The 24,717-nt window shown below is 42.6% G+C and overlaps 1 protein-coding gene across 10 annotated transcripts in view; it reads left to right on the top strand.

Moving 5' to 3' along the window:
• The first annotated feature begins 264 nt into the window (after positions 1-264).
• LOC120316398 (protein FAM169B-like) overlaps positions 265-24,717 on the top strand; it is a 29,988-nt gene continuing 5,535 nt past the window's right edge. The window contains exons 1-9 of one of the 10 annotated variants that reach the window (XR_005558946.1): positions 265-712; positions 6,758-6,885; positions 10,436-10,535; positions 13,416-13,501; positions 14,458-14,632; positions 17,144-17,326; positions 18,602-18,730; positions 20,257-20,324; positions 20,884-21,304. Coding sequence is in view for 8 of the 10 variants with exons in the window: in XM_039361948.1 (XP_039217882.1) it covers positions 670-712; positions 6,758-6,885; positions 10,436-10,535; positions 13,416-13,501; positions 14,458-14,632; positions 17,144-17,326; positions 18,602-18,730; positions 20,257-20,324; positions 20,884-21,093 (1,122 nt within the window). In the remaining 2 variants the exon portion in view is untranslated. Of the gene's footprint in view, positions 713-768; positions 1,233-1,382; positions 1,439-5,908; positions 6,059-6,757; positions 6,886-10,435; positions 10,536-10,622; positions 11,010-13,415; positions 13,502-14,457; positions 14,633-17,143; positions 17,327-18,601; positions 18,731-20,015; positions 20,738-20,883; positions 23,649-24,717 lie in introns of those variants that run through there. The other 9 variants (XR_005558947.1, XM_039361948.1, XM_039361950.1 and 6 more) reach the window with 9 other exon arrangements.

The following is a 24,717-nucleotide window of genomic DNA, read 5'->3' on the forward strand; positions in this document are numbered from 1 at the left end:
ATCTTCCCCAGAACTGACGTCATACAGAAGACAGTGGCTGGGCGTTTAGTTTTAGCACCCTATGCCAGGGGTAGGCAATCTTGGCTCTTTTATGACTGGTGGACTTCAACTCCCAGAATTCCTGAGCCAGCCTGGCTCAGCTTGGAAACCTCTTTCCCCTCAGCATGGCTGGTTCAGGAATTCTGGGAGTTGAAGTCCACGAGTCATCAAAGAGCCCAGGTGGCCTACCCCTGCCTATGCTCTGCAAACGCCACTTTTTGCTTTGGGTTTCTATGAGCTACAATTCATGGCTAACGAATGTGGAGGCGCCAGAAGTTTTCAATCTTGAGAGCCCTGTACGGATTCAGCCAGGCCTGGATCGCAATCCGCCACTTTCCAGCCCGACCGTTGTCCGTGGCTTCAAACGTTATGCAACCGCCAGCCTGGTTTGCAAACCCTTGTTTACAGCTGAGCAAGCGGGCTGAGCAGGCTGCAACTTGCAAACCGGGGGCCGAGTGAAGCCAGCCGCTCTCCTTCTGCTGGAGGGCAGCCAGACGGTTGCGCAAACGGCGATTGGTTCCGCGGGGTTGCACGGCCCTCATTTGCACAGCGGCATCCACGGGCCGGGCGCGGGAAAGCGGGGCGGTTCTGCGCGCCTTCCCCGTTGCGCGAGGGCGGGCAGGAAGGGCGATGGCGGAGCCCTCTCGGCTGCGCTCGGGGAGAGGCGGTGCCGGTAAGGAACCGGAAAGGGCGCAAGGCGGGGGGAGGAGGTCTCTGGCCATGCGCAGAGTGCAGCTGTGCCTCCTGCAATGGCGCTGGGGGTCGGGGAAGGCCTCGGAAGTCATGCCAGGCGTCCCCGGGTCGGGAAGGGGCAGCAGCGGCCGCTTTGCGCCCTGCAAACTCCGCGCTGGTTGGCGCTGGAGACTCAGCAAGAGATGGGGCGCAAAAGACGGGGCGTTGCAATCGCTCTGCGGCCCTGCTGAGGAGGAGACACCCCCTGGCAACCGGGGGGGGGGTAACCGGGAAGCTCAGCTCTGCCTTTGGAGGGAGGGGGCCAAAGGCGGGAAAAAGCTCGGGGCTCCTTCCGCGCACGTGGAGAGAGCCGGTCGAGCACAAAGCTGAAAGTGCCTTATTAGTCCCGCTTTATGAGGCCTTCGCAAGGCCACATCTGGAATCCTGCATCCAGTTTTTGGTCACCATGATGTAAAAAAGATGTTGAGACTCTGGAAAGAGTGCGGGAAAGAGCAACAAAGGTGATTAGGGGCCTGGAGACTAAAACATATGAAGAATAGTGGCAGGAATTGGGTATGTCCAGTCTAGTGAAGAGAAGGACTAGGGGTGACATGATAGCAATATTCCAATATTTGAGGGGCTGCCACAGAGAAGGGGGGGGGAGGTCAACCTATTTTCCAAAGCCCCTGAGGGCAGGACAAGAAGCAACAAATGGAAACTAATCAAGGTGAGAAGGAACCTAAGGAGAAACTTCCTAGCAGAACAATCAACCAGTGGAAGGGCTTCCCTCAGAAGTTGTGGGTGCTCCATCACTGGAGGCTTTTAAGAAGAGACTGGACAGCCACCTGTCTGAAATGATATAGGGTCTCCTGCTTGAGCCAGAGTTGGACTAGAAGACCTCTTAAGGTCCCTTCCAACATTGTTATTCTATTCTGTTATTTTGGACCTGTGTTTCCAAACATGTCTGCCTGCCTTGCTTGGCCAAAGCTACGTTGACCAAACCCTGGGAGTTAAATCAAAGTCACCCACATTATGAGGCGTGAAGGGGCCCTCACACTAAGCTACAGAATGGTGGTTTGAACTTGGATGGTTTTTAATCTCCATGAAGAATTTTCATAGAATTTGCTGAAAATAACTTCCTATTTTTTTTTTGATGGTGATGGTGATAGGGAGGTTGTAGAAATAAAAACCCTAAAAATGTTGATTTCGTTGGATCCTTGTGGTTTTTGGTAGAGACGGCCTTGTCACATTTCTGAATAAATTCACATTTGGTAACAATTAAAGACTTGTGTCCTTTTAAGTAATGTTTATTACGTTGTAACTGATGTTGTTTAGAAATGTAAAGTTTTCTAAGGGCTGTGTTTGGGGACTAATTGTTGTTTTCCCTGCTTTAGTCCATCTGAAGTCTAAAGATAGGGCATTGTTTATTCAAACTTGAAACAATTTTTACTCTGAAAGCAAACTTTTGTGTGGTTTGTTTTTGTTAAGACAGGCTGGCAATAATTCCTTTTCCCTCTTGGCCATTTCCTACTTAATCGTATTTTGAATTCCCCAGTCAGCATCCTGGGACTTGGAAGTCCACACGTCTTAAAGGTTGAAAAACACTGATCTGCAAGACAGGATTGGATGGCAGTGTTTTCTATTTTTTTCCTCTGATTCTTTTGTATTCTGATTTTTGCCAAAAGAATTCAAGAAATCTTTTGATTTGATTTGAACCCTGGACTTCTGAACCGGAACTTAAACATGCTTCCTATTTCCTGTTGAATGACTAAGTTCACGTACGGTATTCCATCATGGTTTATTGGCCCGCTGCAGAAATCACAATTGGCTGGTGTATAATAGCGAGCCATAAATTATGTTTTCATATCACAGTGGTTGGTTTTTGGCTTAGCAAGCTGTAAAAAGAACTAAATTACGGGTAGTAAAATGGTGAATCTAGCCTTTGCTGCTTGTACTGATTTACTGTATGTATTTTATACTCTTAGCCCCATGTTGAAAAGTAAAAATGCTAGAAGGACTTTTTCCCCCAAATTTCCATGACATTTTTCCATAATACATCTGACCATTAATAGTGTATTAAAATTGTACTTTTGATTCTTACTTTCACATTTTCAGTCTGATCAGATTTATAATCTTTTTTTATTACTTTGTACTTTGTTTATTCTGGGTGATGCAGCATTTTTTTCTCAGTTGGTTTTATTTTAGCGTATTTATGACGGTCGCAGAGTCCGCCTGCAATACTGCCTGTTGGCAGAGTTCGCCTGCATTCTAACCACTGCGCCAGCACGGCTCATAATATGTCAATCTCATCTTCTCTGTGACAGCCCCTCAAACATTGGGAGACGGCTAGTCCCTCTCTTCATTAGGCTAGCCCAGAGTAGGGAACCTTGGCTCTTTTATGACTTGTGGATTTCAACTCCCAGAATTCCTGAATCAGCATGGCTGGTTCAGGAATTCTGGGTATTGAAGTCCACAAGTCATAAAAGAGCCAAGGTTCCCTAACCCTGGGTTAAACATACCTAGTTCCCTCTATCCTTCTTTGTGTGGTTTAGTCTCCAATCCCCTAATCCAGAGATCCCCAGCCTTTTGGGTACCAGGGACCGGTTATGTGGTTATGTGGAAAGAGGTTTTTCCACGGACCGGAGAGTGTGTGGTTTTGTGTGCTGCCTGCGGATGGGGCTTTCCTTGTTTGTGCGGACCGGTTGCTGGCATGCTGCAGCCCAGTACTGGTCTACAGACTGGGGGTTGGGGACCCCTGCCCTAGTTGCTCTTCTCTGCATTCTTTCTAAGGCAGTGGTTCTCAACCTGTGGGTCGGGACCCCATTTGGGGTCGAACGACCATTTCACGGGGGTCGCCAAACGCAGTCACCATTTTTTCCCTTTTTCCTTAGCTGTGCTACTCCCTTTTATTCTATTGGCTTTTGAAAGCCAATAGAAGAGACTCTCTTGAATAGAGTCTAATTCTATTGGCTTTCAAAAGCCAATAGGAATTGTCCAGGCTGTCTCTGCCCTGCTGAGCCCGCCAAAAGTCCCATTCTGCAAACGGTGCTGCACCAGTTGAGTAGTCCTCAACTTACGACCGGTTGAGTAGTCCTCGACTTACGACTGGTTGGGGGTCGCGGCATTAAAAAGGTTGAGAACCACTGTTCTAAGGTCTCAACATCTTTCTTTGTATCGTGGTGACTAGAACTGGACACAGCATTCCAAGTGTGGTCTTACTAGCGCAGTATAGAGCTATACTATCACTTCACATGGCCTTGAAACTATCCCTCTGTTGATGCAACCCAAGACTGGATTTTGAGAGTGGCAGGGGTGGAAATGATTCATTTCAGGTCATTTCTGCAGCAGGAGCCAAAAATTGCTTCCCTCTCCTGTCCCGTTAAACTTGAGTTATGAGTGTGTGTAGGAGGCACCTTCCTTCCCTCTCCATCATGCATCAAACTATTCTTCTGCTCCATTTAAAACCAGTGAACTCTTTGCAGGGGTCACCTTTTAAAATCAAACAAAAGCCTTTTATTGAGGCTCCCGATCCACTTTACATTAGGTGAGAGAGGCATTTTTGAAGACCTGCAGTCAGGGATTTCTCCTTCCTTTTTCCTTGCCGTAAAGAATCAGGGAGGTTATTTCCTTTGCATTAAATGGAACCCTTGCTTCCCCACCAGCCTGAACAGAAGGGAACGGCGGTGTGTATAAACGAGGCCAAGGCAGCTGCTATCTTGCTGGCCAAAACTCACTGTTGACATTGTGGCTGGAGAACCAGCCCATGTGACGTCCTGACCTTGTTTACCAGGCTTGGGGTTATTTAAGATGGCAGAGTCTCTTTCAGCTCTGCAGAAATGCCCAAGATAGAATTTCTGGAATCTAGCAAATGCAGGCGGCCTCTCTTTCTAAATTTACTCTCCGGATGGTTATCTGGTACCTATATTCTGGGGAAGGGGGAGAGGCAGAAGACCACCCCTCTAATGGCATGTTTTATAACTCTAGTTCCTCTCCCATCTACCCCTTTGTGAAGAAACGTTGCATATTGTTTTTAAAAAACCACTCGGGGTGGGTTTATTGCAACTTCCCAACAGAATATCCTCTTTATGTATGACTATGGACAATTACTTTTTTCTTTTTTTTAACGCAATTCAGCCGTGTTAAGTTCAGGAAGGTTTTACACTCTCCAGCTACTATGTGCAGCAGAGAAGAGAACCCTTTGTGGAAAGTAGAAAACTTAAGGCTGGCAGTTTTTTCACAAAAGGATTTTTATTTTGTCATAGCTGGAATTGCCCTCATCTTTTGGTGACCTCCTGTCTGGCTGACATATTAAGTGCTGTTCTGCTTCAACAAAATACTGCACAGGTAGTCCTTGACGTACGACCACAATTGAGCCCAAATTTCTGCTGCCCCATTTTGCAACCTTTCTTGCCACCGTTGTTAAATGAATCCATGCGGTTCTTAAGTTAGTAAGATGGTTGAATCTGGCTTCCCCATCAGCTTTGCTTGCCAAGGTCACAAAAAGGGGGTCACGTGACCCAGGGACACTGCGACCATCATCAATAGGTGCAATTTCTGACTGTCCGAATTTTGATCACGTGACCACGGGGGTGCTGCAGTGGTCGTAAGTGTGAAAAACAGTCAGAAGTCCTTTTTTTCAGGGCTGTTGCAACTTTTGAACGGTCACTAAAAGAATGGCTATAAGTTGAGAACTACTTGTACATCAGTTTATAAAGAGACCATAAATATGAAAATAGCATGTTTTATTTCTGCTTGCAAATACTTTGAACAGTAGTGCAATAGATAGGTGAATGTTCTTTGTATATGGTACGTTTAAGAAAACTGGGATAAAATGGAAGGGCTAAACAGTTCTGAGGCCTAGATTGAAAGGAAAGTAAATTTAGGACACTAGTACAGATACAAGGTTTTTTTCCCCCCTAAGAACCAGCATGGCTATACTCTTTGCTTCTATCCAGCTGTATTTTGCTGCAAAAAGAAGCTGATTTCAAGAAAAACATGAATGAAATGCTTGGGTTTTGGGATGGAGCTGTACATCGAAGATATTTGGCTGGCAAGAATTAAAAAATAAAATGGTTCCGGTTGAGGTTTTGCCCTGTGATGCATTCTGTCTTTTTAGACAGGTAGCTCATTGCATTAGCTCAAGGGAATGACTGTAAAGAAGGCTTATTTGCTGGACGTCTCTGGAATTTTAAAGTGAATTTTGAGTTCTTGGAAGTGTTTTTATGAGAATGAGAAATGCTCCGTCGATGATTCAAGCATTACTGGGAAGAAAAACAGTGTACTTTGTGGAACGCCTTGTCTCTTGCTGGTGATGGAAGCAAACCACGTGTTTTGTCAACTTCAATCGGTACATAAAGATGTTAAAAATAAGATTGCTGTTAATCCTGGAGGGCCTTCTTCCACTCAGAAATATGTCAGCATGTTTAGTAATAACGATATCTCCTTTGTAGAGTGGGTCTCCTTTACCTTATTTGGTCATACGAAGAATGGTTACAGTAATTGGGTAGGTCTAGAAGGATTGGGGAGACGTGATAGCAGTATTCCAATATTTGAGGAGCTCCTACAAAGACGAGAGGCTCAGGCTATTTTCCAAAGCACCAAAATGGTATAAGGCAGGGGTTCTCAACCTTGGCAACTTTAAGACTTGTGGACTTGAACTCCCAGAATTCCTCAGCCAGCAAAAGTCTTAAAGTTGCCAAGGTTGAGAACCCCTGGTATAAATAAGGTCTTCTGCCTTGGGCAGAAAGTTGGACTAGAAGATCTTCCAGACCTATGATTCTACGATCTGAGGTTTTGTACTGTTTTGTACAAAACTACAGCACATATAACTCAGTTACTGAATTACCTCTTTTTTTGGATTCACACAATGTATTCAGCTGTAGAATGTACTATGTTTGAACAGTGTGCTAGGTTACAAACCACGGTGTAAAAAAGTGTGGGGTTTTGATCATCTTGACATTTTTCGCTCACGTTGCGGGCTCTTTTGGGAGCCAGAATTTAAGCAACCTGTCTCAAGGCTGACCCTTAATATTCTTCCTTCTTCCAGATTGTCTTTTTCTGGTGGACATTAAAGATGAAAATCTGGACAGTCCAGAAACAGGGCCTTGCAAGGCAAAACTTATGGAGGAAGCCTTATCTGCTGCTGAAGAATTCTCTCTTCCAGGCCAAGAGAACGTAAGTATACTTTATTCTTTATAGATCAAAGCATCCATACTGCTGCCTTTTGCTGTCTTCCTCCACCACAGGAACTGTGCGAGATAGAATGAGCTGAGTCTGTCCCTAGGCCAACTGTTGACTTTTGGAGTCTTCCTACTCCTCATCCTGCACCTTATCTCTAACCATATTGAGTGGAACAGACCACAGAATATATAACATAGAACAAAGTTTCTTTGGGGTTGATGGGATGGATACACGTAATCACAGAACTCATAGAAAGATCAAGGTTGATATTCAGCACCTTCCAAGAATAACCTCATCTGCTCCTTTGGAAAGAAATAGGCAGCGAGCAGGAACAGAGGCAGCCGAAGGCAGATGATGGTTGGTGATGCACAAGTCAGATAGTGATTGAGGACAACAAATTTTATGCTGGTAGAGTTTTCTGCTGACTGAAGGATGGGTGATAGCCCTTCAATGTAGTGGGGTTGGAACAGCGCAACGCCAGCGATATTGATATTGTTGCTGTCGTTCAAGATAAGATCAGATAGGTAGTCCTTGACTTACCACTACAATTGAACCAAACACTTGTGTTGCTAAGCGAGACATTTGTTAAATAAATTTTGCCCCATTTTATGACCTTTCCTGTCGTAGTTGTTAACTGAATCGCTGCAGCTGTTAAGTTAGTAACAAGGTTGTTAAGTGAATCTGGCTTCCCCGTTGACTTTGTCAGAAGTTTGCAAAAGTTGGATCACATGACCCCGGAACACTGCAACCATCAGAAATATGAATCGGTTGCCAAGTATCCAAATTTGGATCATGCAACCATGGAGATTCGGCAGAGGTGGTAAATGGGAAAAATGGTTATGATTCACATTTTTCCAGTGCCATTGTAACTTTGAAATTTCCTGACGGTGAGAACAATTAATCAGTGGAACGACTTGCCTCCAGAAGTTGTGGGTACTGGAGGTTTTTAAGAAGAGACTAGACAGCCATTTGTCTGAAATAGTATAGGGTCCCCTGCTAAAACAGGGGGTTGGACTAGAAGACCTCCAAGATCCCTTCCAGCTGTATTGTTATTCTATGAGGTTTTCCAAAGCATTTGGATTTGTCAAGCGGAGAACATGTTTGTTTGTGAAAAACATGAACAGTTCATTATCCAGAATGCATGCAGGCCCATCGATAGGACCGAAGTCCTTCTTTGGTTTGGACTGATTCTGATCTGGGAGAAGAATCTGCATTGTAAATAGAGAGTTTTTACTATATGTTCTTTGACTGCTTGGATACGGATGATTTCCTTTTGGTACCAGAGGGGTTGTTTTTTGATTCCAGCAAATTGAGTATTTTAGGATGTATCGTGTTGTCATGGAAAATGTGAACTCACAGGCTTGATGGAGAAGAGATTGCAAACACTGGCAGTTGATGCCTGCAGTGAAAGCTGTTCCCAGCTGGAGAGGGAGGTTGTGTATATGTCCATCTGGAGACTTCATCCTTTTGGTCTCTTTTGGGAGGGTACATTACTGCTTTGCACGTTTCCCTGATGGGCCAAGCAAGAAAATGCTGCTGAACTGGAGCAATAGAACAGCAAGTAGAAATGAGGGCTTTGTGCAATTTGACTTTGTAGCCGTTCTCCCCGTGTTGGAGAAGGCAGGAAAAACCAAAGGTACAAGTACAGATTAGGCGAAGCCTGGCTCAAAAACAGCAACTGTGAGAGAGACCTTGGAGTCCTAGGGGACGATCACTTAAACATGAGCCAGCAGTGTGCGGCAGCAGCCAAAAAAGCTAATACAATCCTGGGTTGCATAAACAGAGGCATAGAATCAAAATCATGTGAAGTATTAGTACCGCTTTATAAATCTTTGGTAAGACCCCACATGGAATACAGCATCCAGTTTTGGTTACCACATTACAAAAAAGAATTGGAGACTTTGGAAAAAATGGAAAGAAGAGCAACTAAGATGATTAAAAGCCTGGAGACAAAAACATATGAAGAACGGTTGCAGGATTTGGGTATGGCCAGTCTGGAGAAAAGAAGGGCTAGGGGTGGTATGATAATAGTATTCCAGTATTTGAGGGGCTGCCCCACAGAAGAGGGGGTCAACTTGTTTTCCAAAGCACCTGAAGGCAGGACAAGAAACAATGGATGGAAACTAATCAAGGAGAAAAGCAACCTGGATTAAGAATTAAGGAGAGACTTCCCAGCGGTGAGAACAACTAACCAGCGGAGCAGCTTTGCCTTCAGAAATTGTGGGTGCCCCATCAGTGGAGGTTTTAAAGAAGAGGCTGGTCTGAGATGGTAGAGGGTCTCCTGCTTGATCGGGGGTTGGATAGAAGACCTCCAAGGTCCCTTCCAGCTCTGTTCTGATTGGGGCAGGTTTTGCATAGCTAAGGAAGAGTCAGCTTTGCATAAAATATACTTAGATTGCCTCCTAGTGCCCAAGAAGCACAGTTGCTTCCCAGGCTGGTCTGGAGTAACCACGCTTACTGGAGTTGCCACGATCAGCAAACAGAACTGTCAAAAAACAATCATTGCATTAAGGATTCCCCCCCATCTTTGTCTAAGTTCATGAAGTCTGTATGAATTTGAATTAAATTAGAATGAAAATAGAAAGGCCGGAATCTCAAAGGCAGAGAAATTGGGTGCCTGGATGGTTTGAGAAATGTTGCATTGAAAAGCCCTGTTTCTTTTGTGATTTGTTTGTTTGTTTGTTTGATTGCAACGTGATTTCAGCAGAGGAATCATGTTTATTATTTTCATCCGTTGTTTATAAGAAATGGAGCCACAAATAAACATTTTCAAGATGTAGCATTGTTAAGGTTCATTGTTCAGGTTGAGTGAAAGCACGGTTGCTTAATCCAATTTTTTATTAACTCAGTTATTCAGAGTAACGTTTGCAGGCAGCCAATAACTTGGCTATATCCGATGGATGGATGGATGGATGGATGGATGGATGGATAGACGGACAGACAACAGAAAAAATTGAATGAGAGGAAGATCTTTCTGCATGAGGCCATACAATGAATGTGTGAAAAACTTTCAGTATCCTAAAACTCAATAAATAATGGCATCATGCAAAAACATCTGCTGTTTCTCCTTCCTTCCTTCCTCCCTCCCTCCCTCCCTCCCTCCCTCCCTCCCTCCCTCCCTCCCTCCCGAGACATTGCTTCCCATAACATATAAATATTGGAATCTGTAATTTGTTTTGAAAATAGACATTCTGCCCATTCCTTTAGCAGCTCTAGATAGTTCCAAACCAACAAAACCATCCTTTTCTAAAATCCTAAATTGATGTAATAGCAATACACCTTTTCCCATATTTGGAAAATTGATGCCATTTGCAAAATCAAATTCCAAACTGAGTAGTTCATAGGGCCCCCCCAAAATATTGTACAGAAACAAAACTAAACAAAAATAGAAAGCCAATGTTAATATCCGCTCTAAAATGTGGTTGATAGAAAAGGCCCAATTTAAATAGCATTGCTGTTCATTAAACGTTTCCTGTATTTTAATTCTTGTTTTTGTTTTTGTACACTTTGAGAACATGAAGATAAATATTCTGTTTGATTGCAGATTAAAGTGGAGGCTTCGTCAATGAGCTTCCTTCCTCTGTACAGAGATGACAGTAAAGTCAGCCTCCTGGTATTAACTGATCCCCAAGATAAGAACAGAGGTTAGTAAATAGATTGTTTTTTTTTTTCTTCCTCTCTTTTATTTCAGCTTGGCTCTGAATGATCTGATGCAGGGAACAGAATTTGGCACCTGGGATGTGGGCATATGGAAAACCATTTGGGAATTAGATTCAAGCTACTCTGGACTGGCTGGGAGATGAACAGAACTTGGCTTCTAAAAATGCAAAATGCTTTTCGAATAGCTACTTCCCTGAAACCTGTCTGCTCTTCTCCTCAAAATGACATTTTCAGTCCTCCAGGATTTTCTGTGACCAAATAGCAAATAGATCTTGCAATAAAATGTTGTGGCATCAGAATTCTAAATTCAGAATTCAGAGAGTAAAACATATGATGAAGGGTTGCTCCAACAATGGAAGTCTTTAAGAATAGACATTTTTTCTTCTAGGCTAGATAGTTATTTAGTTCTTGCATCACTCAATTTCAAGAGAAAATGACTTTTTTCTGCCTAAGAATTGGTAAGTAGCGGAAGGAAGCCAAGAGAACATTACAGTCTTGGTATTTTATCTTATAGATTTGCATGTACTTTTGAATTTTAATGTGTAACCCAATATATAATGTACTCTTCATCACTGAGAGTCTAACTGTTCTCAGTCATGATTTGCCAGTTTTAATTTGGGAACAGAGAGAGCCTTTCTGCATTGATTTTATTATCTCCCTGAGTCAAAATTTTAAGATTAGCAATTTTCCTTTAGCCTGATTGCGATCGTAATATGGTGATGGCTTAGGGCGGGGAAGAAAGGAACAGGCTGTTTCTTCAGATAAGCTGATATATATAATAAGGAAAAAACCAAGTTTTAATATAGTGGTTACAAAAAGTTTTTATTGTCATTTTCTGGAACCCTAACCCTATCCCTGGACTGGCTGTCCAGTCTATTCTTAAAAGCCTCCAGTGATGGAGAACCCACAACTTCTGGAGGCAAGGCGTTCCACTGGTTAATTGTCCTCACTGTTAGGAAATTTCTCCTTAATTCCAGGTTGGTTCTCTCCTTTATTAGTTTCCATCCTTTTTTCTTCTTCTTCTCTTGCCTTCTGGTGCTTTGGAGAATAGTTTGACCCCCTCTTCTTTGTGGCAGCCTCTCAAATATTGGAACACTGCTATCAGGTCTCCCCTGGTCCTTCTTTTCACTAGACTAGCCCAAACCCAATTCAGTCAAGAAAATCCAGTTGTCTTTTTTGAAAGCGTCTCTGGGACCACCATGATCTGGATGACTGAGAACCTCCATAGATGTGACACATTACTGTGTTTTGCATTCAGAATACTAGGAAGTGAAGGAAGAAGATGCAGATCCAGTGGAAGGGATCCACCACATTATAGTGAATGTAGCTTCCTGCCCAGACTTGGAAGATCTTCCCTTCCTACTCATGCCTTAAGGAAAGGGCATAGAAGAAAGCAGTACAATGTGACAGTTGACATTAAGTCGACTCTCTCTGAATTATTGAATTATTTAGACTTTCCATGGATGTGTGCATGTGTCACCTGCCTACAGACTTAGTGCCAAACCAGCCTGCTCTTCAATGCAAGCATTCTCACAAATGTAAAGTAAATGTAAAGTTAATAATAGGGTTGTTAAATGAACCTGGCTCCCTGAGAGCAATTGAAGAGGAACCAGGCTAATTTGAACTTATCTCTGGAAATGTAAAAGATTTTTTTTTAAAAAAAGACAAAATAATTGATAACGGACTTTCCTTAGATGAAATATACTTCTTTCCCCACATGTGTGCTATTGTATAATTGTGCCCCTTAATAAATATCCTGTAACAGCCCATCCCTTTCCTTGGTGTTCCTTGGCAGTTTTGCTCTTTCTTTGATGTACTGTGTTTGTATTTCCCTGCTGTCTTTTGAATTAGTATCAAGGCCTGTTAATTTATTACCCTAAATTGGAAAAACAATCCAAGGCCTGGGAACACATACAGTATGCCCCTTTCCAAAACTCTGCTGTGTCTTCCAGAGCATTTAAAAAAATTGGCTGGTCAATTGTGATTTTTTTAAAAAAAAAATTTTAGAGGAGCCAAAAAAGTAGTGACTGAATATAAGAAAATAAAGACATTATAATTACTCTTCAGTCAAATCAATTCAGTCAAAATATATTTTTATTCAGAGACAGCTGTTTTTCATTTTGGTGGGGTCCAGATCCTAACTCATCGTATAAGTCAGTGTTTCTCAACCTTGACAATTTTAAGGCATGTGGACTTCAACTCACAGAATTCCACAGCCAGCATTGCTGGCTGTGGAATTCTGGGAGTTGAAGTCCACATGCCTTAAAATTGTCAAGGTTGAGAAACACTGGTATAAGTAAACCAGGGGTCTTCAAACTTGGCCCTTTTATGACTTGTGGACTTCAACTCCCAGAATTCCTCAGCCAGGCACGCTGGCTGAAGAATTCTGGGAGTTGAAGTCCACAAGTCATAAAAGGGCCAAATTTAAAGACCCCTGAAGTAAATGATCCGTGGTGCAAAATATTTTCAAGACAAAGATGGCGAGCTTTGTAAGCAACTTTTACAAAGCAGAGAAGAGCAACAAATATGATAAAGGTTCTAGAGCACACGTGTCAAACTCACTGCATCATGTAACGTGTCGCAAAAGCCAAGCCTGCAGATTCTTTTGTGTAGACTGCAGTAGGATTACATGTGTTAATACTTTTCTCTTCCTTCTCCCAAGACTTCTTAAATTCCACCGCTACTGAAAAATTGAGGAAGAAATATGTTTTATTGCTGACAGAAATGTGAAAATAAGGCAGGGGAAGAAGTTCAGACAAGTTTCCAAAAATTTATGAGCACTCAAGGCTCTCTTGAGACAATCTTATTTAAATAGAAGTTGCTCGCTTCCTTCATTCTTCCTTTATTTCCCTTCTTTTCAATAGTTTTAGCAATTTACTTGAACAACTCCTGGCGGTCTCCTGAAGATATAATCAAGACGTCTGACCCTTTCCAGAAAGGTCTGAAACAGGTGAAAACATAATTTAAGCCGTTGATCCCCAAACTTGGCGACTTTGATTCTGCGACCTCACTTTAGATATTTTAAGCCATGCCAGTTATCTTCTTAAAAAATAATGCTGAATTATAGGGAGTCTTCAACTTACGACCACAGTCGAGTTGAAATTTTCTGTTGCTAAGAGAGACAGTGAATTATGCCCCATTTTACCACGTCTCTTGCCACAATTGTTATGTGAATCCCTGCAGATGTTAAGTTAGTAACATGGTGTCATGGTTCCGACAGATGAAACTCTTCAAAGAACTTGTTTACCTTAAAGAATCTTTATTTGAGAAGCATAGCTTCTGGCACTAACATAGTTGAAGCCAAAAACTGGATTCCCCTCCCCTGAGCACATAGTATCAAAGCACAATTTCCTCCTTCAATTAACAGTCATAAATCACATTCTCCAATTAGCTTGAAATGCAGACTTTTCCTCCTGTTCTGCTACCGCCAATTCTTATCATCTCTTATTTCAAGCTCTGAATTCACACACCAGTACAATGTTGTTATGTCTAACTAACTCCCACCACTTTCCGCCTCCTCCCCCAGCATCATCTAATTCTAAGAGTAAAGCATAAGAAAGAAAAAAGCTGCATCTTCAAATGTTGTCAAAGCAAGAACATCCCATGTTAGCAGCATTGACACCTGATTCTTAAGGGAGGCTGGCTTCCTCATTGGCTTGGTTGCAAAAAGGGATCCCCTGACCCCGGGGACAGCCGTCATAAACACCTGCCAGTTGCCAAGGGTCCAAATTTTGATCACATGACCTGGGGATGCTGCAACAGTCGTTAAGTGTGAAAAACGGTCATAAGTCACCTTTTTCAATACTGTTGTAACTTCAAATGGTCACTAAACAAATTGCTGTAAGTGGAGGGCTACCTGCATTCTTTGTGCTGTCTTATATGTCCTCATCTCACTTGTCTTTCAAGGTTCAGACTTTTCAAGAGAGAATTGTTCTCTTTGTCCTCAACTGCATCGTTTTTGGCCTGTTTGAAAGGAGCTTGACTGACAATACAATCTTTGTGCCTCATGCGAAGAAGGAACATGCCAAAATATTCTGGAAGAGTGGAGAAGCCGCTGCTTTTTATACCGTCAAAAGAAAAGGTATGTCTTTCTGAGGGCCCTTCCCAGTTCTAAGCGCATGTATAAGAGTCAAAAAAGAACCAGACGAGTTTGTATGTTCCTGTCTTGACTGAATTAAATAAATAAAATTTAAAAACGATTAAAAGTTGGAAGGGACCTTGGAGGTCTTCTAGTCCAACCCCCTGCTCAGGCAGGAAACCCCATATCATTTCAGACAAATGGCTGTCCAGTCTCTTCTTTAAAACTTCCCAGTGAATGCTCCTCCAGAAGTTATGGGTGCTCCCTTACTGGAGGTTTTCAAGAAGAGACTGGATAGCCACCTGTCTGATATGGTATAGGGCAGTGTTTCTCAACCTTGACCATTTTAAGGCATGTGGACTTCAACTCCCAGAATTCCACAGCCAGCAATGCTGGCTGTGGAATTCTGGGAGTTGAAGTCCACATGCCTTAAAATGGTCAAGGTTGAGAAACACTGGTATAGGGTCTCCTGCTGGAGCAGAGGGTTGGATTAGAAGACCTCCAGCGCCTCTTCCAACTCTGTTATTCTTGCATGGTTCAGATTTCCCAGAATCTTCCTGTAGCAGAAATAATTTCTGGGTTCCAATCCCATGGCAGACCCCATCCTCATCTTTCTGTCATTTTCTTTTGTCTCATATATAGATTTTTTTAAAAAAATACCATTTGTATTGTATAATATAATGAAAGGAGTGCCTGCTGCCAGTTAAGCCATGTCTTTAGTTAATTTGAAGCCACCAGGGATGCTGCCTTCTTCCCAGTGTCAGCAGGCATACACAGAATCCCTTAATCGGTTGACTTTGGGCTCCTGTCAGCAGCGTCCTGCTTGCTCCGGTTTGACGAGGACACTCGCTCCTTGCAAAAGGTCTCTCCAGGCCAACCTTTCCAAGCCAGCTTGTTAATTAGGGGACAAGCTGGCATGTACAATTTGGTTTGGTTTGCGTCCTTTAGATGTGGGGCAGGTTGTGGTAGGACTTTCTCTGGGCTGTTGGATGTTTCAAGAGCGTTCATGGCTGCCTGCTTTCTCTGCCTTGTAATTGCTGTTTACCACTCTGCTGGCTTATAGGTTGGTCATTTAGCCTAACCAAACAGATTGAAGGTCTCCCGGGGAGTAGGCTACAAGAGGGCATCTTTCTTTGACTTCCCTCTTAGAACATAGAATCATAAGGCTGGAAGGCACCTTGGAGGTCTTCTAGTCTAACCCCCCTGCAGAAAACCATATATCATTCTGGACACCCACAACTTCTGGAGGCAAGCTGTTCCGCTGACTAATTGTTTTCATGGCCAGGAAATTTCTTCCTAGTTCTCGGTTGCTTCTCTCCTTGATAAGAACCAATCAGAAAGAGCTGGAAGGGAACTTGAGCGTCTCCTAATCCAACCCCTCGCTCAGGCAGGAGGCCCTATGCTATTCTGGGCCCCAAACAAGGAAGAATCCCAAATCAATGAGTTCTGGAGTTTTTAAATATGTGGGCACCATATCTGGGCAGCAAATGGGTGGATGGCAAAAGATACAGAAAAGGAACTCTTGTGTGCCATCTCGTGGGAGTTCAAATTTCTGCATCTTAGAGATTATATCCTAGATCAGGGATTCTCAACCTTGGCAACTTTAAAAGACTTGTTGACTTCAACTCTCAGAATAATTCTGTTATTCTCTTAAGTGAATGGTTGAGATGCTAAAAGGCTGGTTGTGTTGACCATGACAGGTCAAAGTGGAATGGGACTACAGAAATCACACAGTCCCCTTTTAAGGCCATGGTGGACCTCATGCACAGACTCTGCCAGCTTCCCAAAATGAAGGGTATCTTATGGCCAGAGTATGACATTTCTCTTGGACTGCCAGACAGTCCGATTTGCGTTTGGTTTCTTGACTCATGGGAGACCTTATGCTTTTCTTAGCTCTGCCCATATGTTCCAACCGTATGAGTAACGGGGCAGCAATGAGACCCACCCAAAGTGTTGCCTTATGCTGCAAAATTCTTGGACAGTTAAGAACTGGGCTGCCTTGTAAATGTAACAGCAAACACATATTTTTCATGATTGGGCAGTGAATGAGGCAGTGAGTAAGCCTGATAATCTGCTGATGAAATCAGGGAAGGAAATGAGAGCTTACGTCTACTGGACCTCAGGACTTCTCTAAAACAGGAGTCTGTTTTAGCCAGTCGTGCAGAGTTCAATGACCTCTTAGAAAACACAATAATAGGGCTAGAAGGGACCTTGGAGGTCTTTTAGTTCAACCCCGTGGCTGAGGAATTCTGGGAGTTGAAGTCCACAAATCATAAAAGGTCCAAGTTTGAAGACCCCTGTTCTATTTATTGGTCCTTGTTCTCTGTGGAGAGGAAATCCATTTAAGTTCTTCAGAACTTTGAATCAGGCAAGAGATGACCCAAAACATCTCTTGAAGAACAAATGAGAAAGTCCCAAAAGCAGGCCTTATATTTCAGCTACGAGAAAGAGATTTATTCAGTAAGAAATTGTTCATTAGTTTCCTTTCTGGGATGTTTTGTGTTCTATTTGCAGGAAATTTGTGTGACGGGCACACCAGCCAATGTTACCTGCTCCCTGTTTTGGACACCATGTTCGTACGAAAGAAATTTAGAAGACGTGGACTTGCGATGCAGATGCTCCAGGATTTTTGCCAGTCTTTCCCCTCTGAGGAGGCCTTGGGACTCAGCTGCCCTCTTTCTGCTGAAATGGAGAAAGGTAAAGTTTGAGGGTTCAATAAAAGGAGTAGATTTTAAAGATTACGAATGCATCCAGGTACGGATCCTAGCAGTCCGGGCAAACAGCCCCAAGATAAATATTTGGCATTTTGAGGTAGAGCTGGGAAAGAAATCAACAGAGGCAGATTTTTGCCAAAATAAGCCTCAGTGGGCAGCCTACAGGCCTCTTATATACCATTTGCTGTCCGTGAAGATCCACCAAAATTTAGGGGCAAAAGGACTGTGTTTTGGAGCAAAAAATGTTAACATTTCCTTGAAGTTCTTTCAACTATCGGAACCACGACAGCCTGTTTGTGTGCGTTTTGAAGAGGGACATTCCACAATGCAATATATAACTTCAAGACCCAATTTCAAACTTGCTGTTTAACTTTTTTTCTGACCTGTAAGTAATCCTCACTGTACGACGACAACGGAGCCCAAAATTTATCTTGCTAAGTAAGAAATTTGTTAAGTGAGCTTTGCCACAGATGCTAAGTGAATCACTGCATCCAGAACTTCAGAACTGGGTTGTAGGTACCTTTTGGGGGGCCCTAGTAACTTCAAATGATTGCTAAGCGACCAGTTGAAAGTCGAGGACTGCCTGAATCCATTTTTGAGTGCAGCAGATAGATAATGTTCATTCCTACACATGCAATTTTCAGTGCTGTCTTCAATTACGCCAATGCAATCTTTCTTAACTTATTTTTGTTGGAATAATCTGTGACATCAGTCATCCTGTTGGAGGCTCTTCTCCTTATGAACAGCTGTGCAGTGTCTACTCAGATAAATTACTTTTTTTTTTTTAAAGAAAAGGGGAGGCCCAGATGCTGTGTGAAGAAAAACTGATGGTGGACCGGAAGCCATAAATCAAACCTTCCAGACAGGAGTTTTCACTGCTTCCAAATGCTGTTAGTAAATGTTATGCAGGAATCCTTAGACGTCCCAGGCAAATATTCATCAGATCACATTCTTAAGGCCGCCTCGCAGGCTCAGATATATAAATGAAGTGAAATAAAACATTCAAGTTGTGGTGTAAAGGGTCAGTTCCACACATCAAATGGTAATTTCTCCTTGCTGTTTCTCCTAAGAATAACAGACTGAGATGGAAAGGACTTGGAGGTCTTCTAGTCCAACCCCCTGTTCAAGCAGGGGACCCCACCGTTCTAGATAAATGGTTGTCTAATCTCTTCTTAAAAGTGTCCAGTGATGGAGCACCCACAACTTCTGGAGGCAAGCCCGTTCGTTACTTCTCGCATTCCTGCTCTTCCCTATTTAGTTTGTCAGAAGTTCTTGGAGACTCACCCAGTGGAGCAGCCTCGGCTATGGGAAGCGGAAGCCCCCGGGGACTGGACCCAGCGCGTTAACATCTGGCTAAAATTGCAGCTGGAGCAAAGCTTTCCAAAAAGTGAGTTGAAGAATCAGGATATTTGACACACCCGTTCATTGATTTGCAGAGGGCCTCCTGAGAACAATTAATCACTTTTTGGGGGAAATAGATATTTTTTGCCCTACTGTACCTGCATATGTTTCCCCAATCAGGTCCTGGTCCTTCTTTGCAAGAAAAGGCAATATAGCAGTCCTTGATTGGTGAATGCCTTGTTTAGTGATTGCTCGTAGTTACAGAAGGGATGAAAGAAATAACTTTAGCCACCAACCCTTGCATTTACCACCTTCCCAAGTCGGTAAAGCATTTATGCAAAGATCAGTTTAAAGGTAGACCCCCAATTGGGAGCAGCCAGTTGCTATGTGAGATCATAATTGTGCTTTTGATCAAACTTCAGCTTTCCTTTGCTTTACAGACCTGCAAAGGGGCGAAATGTGAAGATTGATTATTTTTTTTTTGTCTCTGTTGTAACTGCAGGGACTACTTGCACTTGTAAATTTCACAGATGCTCTTTGTTACTGGATAAAATTATTGCCTGTTTTTTAGAGTCAATCTTGGCAAATTTAACTCCTGCTTTTAATCACTGCACCAAACTGGCTCTCTGTGTGATGAATTTATTTATTACAGGTTGTCTTGAGTCTGATATCTTTCTGAGATATTCAGATAATTCAGTTTTTGTCTGTTTTTTTTTTTAACCTATCAGAAATAGCCAGTAGAGTTCCCAGAGTGATTTCCTATGCGATTCCCTTAGATCAGAGGTGAGCAACTATGGGAACTTTATGACTTCTGGACTTCAACTCCCAGAATTGCTGAGCATGGCTGTCTCAAGAATTCTGGGAGTTGAAGTCCGCAGATCACAAGGGGGGCCATAGTCGCCCACCCCTGCCTTAGATCCTTCCCATTTTGGACTGCCTGATTTTCTCCTTTTTTAAGGCTTTTACCATTTCCCTTTTTTGCCCTCTGACAAAATCCATTTGCTGTTGAAACAAGAAACCCATTGAAAAAACAACAACAGCAATAAAACAAGGGAACAGATTAAAAAGACACAAGTACACACACAAAACTCACATCTTGCTGCCGGCCAAGGCAATTGTTTATCTTGTTAGGTAACTTCCAGGGAACTAGAACTCTGCTCTTCCTAATTCCCCTCTTTCTGCTTTTTAAATATTTTTTTTCCCTTTACTGAAGCTTAGTAAAATTTTTCAAGGAACAAAAAAGGTAGCTGATTGGAATCTGGGAGGAGATCAGAAACAATCTCTTTATGCTGTCTCAAAACCTTCCCCTTCCCCCCTACATGTAAATGCAGGATTGTATGTTGCATCACTGGTGTCACCTGGTGGCAGAGGTCCACAACTGGCCACGAGAAATATTTGCCGCTTTGTAATCCTAAATGAGTTGGTTTAGACTCCAGATTCCTTGTTGCAGTTGGGCAGGGATGGAAGCCTTGAGCAGGTAGGAGAATAGCTGTAATTCTGAACAGTCCTTAGCAGCTGTTCAAAGTGAGGAGGGACTTTCCCAGAGCTACTTAAAAGAAAAGTCTTTTCTAGATGCCGATCGAAGTTCTCCCACGCCGAAGGGTCCAGATGATGAAGCAGAGGAAGAACGGACAAATACAGTGAGCTGATAAAACTGGTGTCTTGTATAATGTGCTTCAGATTATTTGATCAGAGTTGGAAGGACAATGAAAGGCTAGATTTATAAGCTTGAAGGTGGAGGTTTGTTCTCCGAGCTTGTGGGTTGCTTTCCAGATGTTTCGTTACCAGGCTAGATAACATCTTCAGTGGTATTTAGGGAATGTCAGTGTCCGTGTTCTTCTGTTTATAAGGGCTTCAGGTGTGGGTGTGTCAAGGGAGGATCTCACCAGCGCAGTATAAAATGGTGCTAACACTTGGAACAACAACCCTTTGTTGATGTAGCCTAGGACTGCACTGTCCTTTTTTTATAACTTCATGAAGACAACTCTCTCTTGTGCCCTGCCCACTCAGACCATGCCCTGTGTGGATTAAAATGATCATCAGTTGAACGGTATTAGTTGTTTCCATAATTTCTAATGTACAGATCTCCTGCTTCAGTAGGGGGTTGCACTAGAAGACCTCCAAGGTCCCTTCCAGCTTGGTTATTTTTTTATTCTGTTACTCTGTGACTTGGTTATTCTACATCTGTTTTCATTTAAGAGACTTGGCTGTATCCCACATCTTGAAGTTTTGCCCGACAAACCCATGGCACGTCTTAGTGACCGGAGAGAGGCCCCGGACCTTTCTTCTCAGAACAATGAACCTCAAGTTCCGTTGAAAGCTGAAGAACAGAAGATTTTGAAGAAAAGAGCAGACAGAGGAGAACCAGCTGGAGAAAGGGTTGTGAAGCACTTGAGGACAATGTCCTAATTTCTATAAATAGAAGCAAAACAAAACACAAGACGGAACCACCGGAAAGCTGAGGATTGAGTAGCAAGTCAGAACACCTCTAGTGAATATTTCTTAATCAATGGACATATTTCAGTGACTCTACACCAGAGTTTCTTCACCATGGCAATTTGAAGAGGACTTTCAACTCCCAGAATTCCCCAGCCAGCTGGGAGTTGAAGTCCACATACAGGTAGTCCTCGGGTTAACGAATGTAATGGAGCCTGCCAATTCCATCCGTAACTCGAGGGTTCGTAGGAGTGAATCATGTACCTTGAACGCGATTACTCCCTGCTTTTGCCCACCCATTCGCTAATCAAACACATGGGTTGTTCAGCACACACGAGGTATCTCAGGGTGGGGAAGGCCATGGGGGGGGCCTAATGATGGAATGGGCCCCCAAGGCCTCCCCGACCACTGAGATACCTCATGCTTCCCTCCCCCTCCCTTCCTGCCCTGCATGATTCACTTACCTTGCAAAGATGTTGCTGCGGTTTCTTTGCCTTTGAGGGAGTTGTAAATGCTTTTTGAAGTCCATGAGTCATAAAAGAGCCAAGGTTGCCTACCCCTGGGTTAAGGGAATCACTGCAGTTGTTAAGTTAGCAACATGGTTAAGTGAACCTGGCTTCCCCATTGCTTGTTGGAAGGTTGCAAAAAGTTCACCCCGGGACATGGCAATCATCATAAGTGTAAACCAGTTGCCAAGCATCTAAATTTTGCTCATGTGACTGTGGGGAGATGACAACGGTCACAAGTGTGAAAAATGGTCCTAAGTCACTTTTTTCAGTGCTGGTATAACTTTGAATGGCCACTAAATGAACGGTTGCAAGTCAAGGACTTACCTGTTAAAGTTTCAATAGCTTCCCGGGTTCTCCTAGCAATCCATTAATTTTCATTCTCCAATTGTTTAGTAGTTGATCAAAGATCACTCTAGATTGTTGGATGCCTACAATGAAGGTTCCTGTTTTGCAATCCCGCTTCTTAGATCTTGATCTAATTCAGATTGATTAGGTTTGCCTAAATGAGACCATTCTTGGCCTGATCTTTAAGGAAAAAGCACTGTGGGTTGCCGAAACCAAATAAATACTTGGCCTCATTTTGAAACAGGAGAAATTGTTTGTTGGTACTTGGTTGCTGGATGGTTGAATCCAGTGTGTCACATCAGCTTTTTCTCTACCTTCCACCCTGTCCTTTTCTCCCCCATTAAAGAATGTAATTTAGGATCATTGGGTGGGTCACTTGTTCCCGGAAGAATTAGATAATCATTGACAGAAAGGAGTCTAGGTCTCGGGACAGATTTGATTATTCTTCTAAGACATATCCTGATTGTTAGCAATGATCTAGCCAACCATTAAGTACTTTGTAGGAAGAATTAACACTTCTGATCTGGGGAACAGAGGACAGTGGATTAGTAGGTTTTTGTGAATCTCTAAAAAAGAATGCAAATGTATCTGGAACTCAGCGTAGTGGAACCTTAGTAATTAATGATGTTATAAACTGAGCTGGCATGGCTTGTAAGTTCATCAGGTCTGCTAATCAGCCAAACAGGAGCACAAACATCTTAAGTTCCATGCTGTCTAAAGTAATTTAAAGTAAAATAAGCCACTAGAATGGATAATTCACCGAAACCGTATTTAGGAGAGAACTATAAAAATGGAGGTGGCTTCGTATAGATTCGGAGGAGAACCATCTTGGTCTGAAGTTATTTTGAAAATCAAAACTAAATTCATCAAAAGCTTTTGAGGACTTCAGTCCTTGGCATGATATGGTGGCAAAATGTTAATGGCATTATGTGGAAAAGCTTTGGACGTGGTATTAATTGTAGGTGATCTTAGATCAGGCAAAAATCACCCCGTTCATTAGCTTGAAAAAATTCCTTGTTCTGAAAAACAGAACAGAACTGTTTTTAAAGGGATGGGAAAAGGACAAACTTTTTATCTTGGCCACAGGGTGGTGCTATTGCACTTTATTTGAATTTATTTAATTTCCTACCCCCCCCCCAGGCTGTGAACTTTTCCTCTTTGCTCCCCAGAGTGTTTTCTTTTTTGATCTGCATGCAATATATTAAACACGTCTTAAACATATTAAATAAAATGATGTTTGCTGCTCTGCATAGCACCTGGTGATCAAAGGTAGACATTGCACCAAGTATGCCTCAGCATTAGGTAGGTAGGTAGGTAGGTAGATAGGCAGGCAGGCAGGCAGGCAGGCAGGCAGGCTTGTTATTTTTTACTGTGACACATTAAAAATTTTGTTGCTTGCTTTCAAAAGTATACACATACATAACACACATTTAAGCATGCTATATATTTGAAAGTCTATAACAGTAATTAAATTCAAGGTGCGGAAGATGCTTGTGGTCTACCTTGAATAAGGAAGTTTATTGCAGTTAGATACCTAGGTTACTTGGCCAAATTCAGAAATCTAACCAATTTGGAGTTAGTAAAACATAAAACGTAGACTAATAGCATAGAAAGGGGCCTTAGTGGTCTTCTAGTCCAATCTAGCTCAAGCAAGGGAGCCTCTACCATTCCGGACAAATAGCTGAGATTAGAACATATGAAGAATAGTTGCAGGAATTGGGTATGTCTAGTTTAATGAGAAGAAGGATTCTAAATATATTTTAAGAAATGCATTATATTTGGGAGCTTTGTCTGGAAAAAAAAGGCCTCATAGGCAAAACTGGACAAAAATGCAGAGACTGGAATATATATCAATGTTTAAATATAATACACACACTTGAAGCACAACATTACACTTAAAATCCTTAACAAATGGAGAAATGGAGAGAAATTGAAATTGACAGGTTTTTTTTTTCATCTGTCATTCCTGCTTTAGTGGGCATGCAATGTTCTCTGTTGTAAGACTAATTCCTACATAAATTGCCTAGGATGTTACAAAGTGTTTTCAGCAGCAGCCATTCGTATCCAATAATATAGATCAAGATGCCTTTATGGAAAATACAAGATTTAACAACTTTTAACAGGACTTAATAGACTAGGATGTTACACAGGGGTTTGGTAAGGAACACAGCATGTGGCAGCTGCTTTCAAAAGTGACATGCGTAGTAAAATAGATTCAGCTGCATTTGCAAAAATAACAATACACAGTTGGAAGGGACCTTGGAGGTCATCTAGTGCAACCCCCCCTCCCCCCCCCCGCTCAAGCAGGAGACCCTATACCATTTCAGACAGGTGCCTGTCCAGTCTTTTCTTAAAAACCTCCAGTGATGAAGGCAACTTCTGTTCTACTAGTTAATTGTCCTCACTGTTAGGAAGTTTTCTCCTTAGTTCCAGGTTGCTTCTCTCCTTGGTTAGTTTCCAACCATTGTTTCTTGTCCTGCCTTCAGGCGCTTTGGAGAATAGCTTGACTCCCTCTTTTTTGTGGCAGCCCCTCAAATATTGGGACACTGCTATCATGTCACCCCGTGGTCCTTCTCTTCATTAAACTAGACATACCCAATTCCTGCAACCCTTTCTGAGGTTGAGTTGCTTGTAATGTTACAAGGGAGTTGTGGTGGAGGTCAAAAAGGGTGGCTGATGTTTTCAGCCTCATTTCAGCATGTGCATAATAGGATAGATCCAGCTCCGTTTTATACAAGATTTA

This window comes from Crotalus tigris, unplaced genomic scaffold (assembly GCF_016545835.1).
Source record: "Crotalus tigris isolate CLP2741 ecotype Arizona unplaced genomic scaffold, ASM1654583v1 scf7180000019364.2947544272:3078424, whole genome shotgun sequence".
In the NCBI taxonomy this organism is placed as follows: Eukaryota; Metazoa; Chordata; class Lepidosauria; order Squamata; family Viperidae; genus Crotalus; species Crotalus tigris.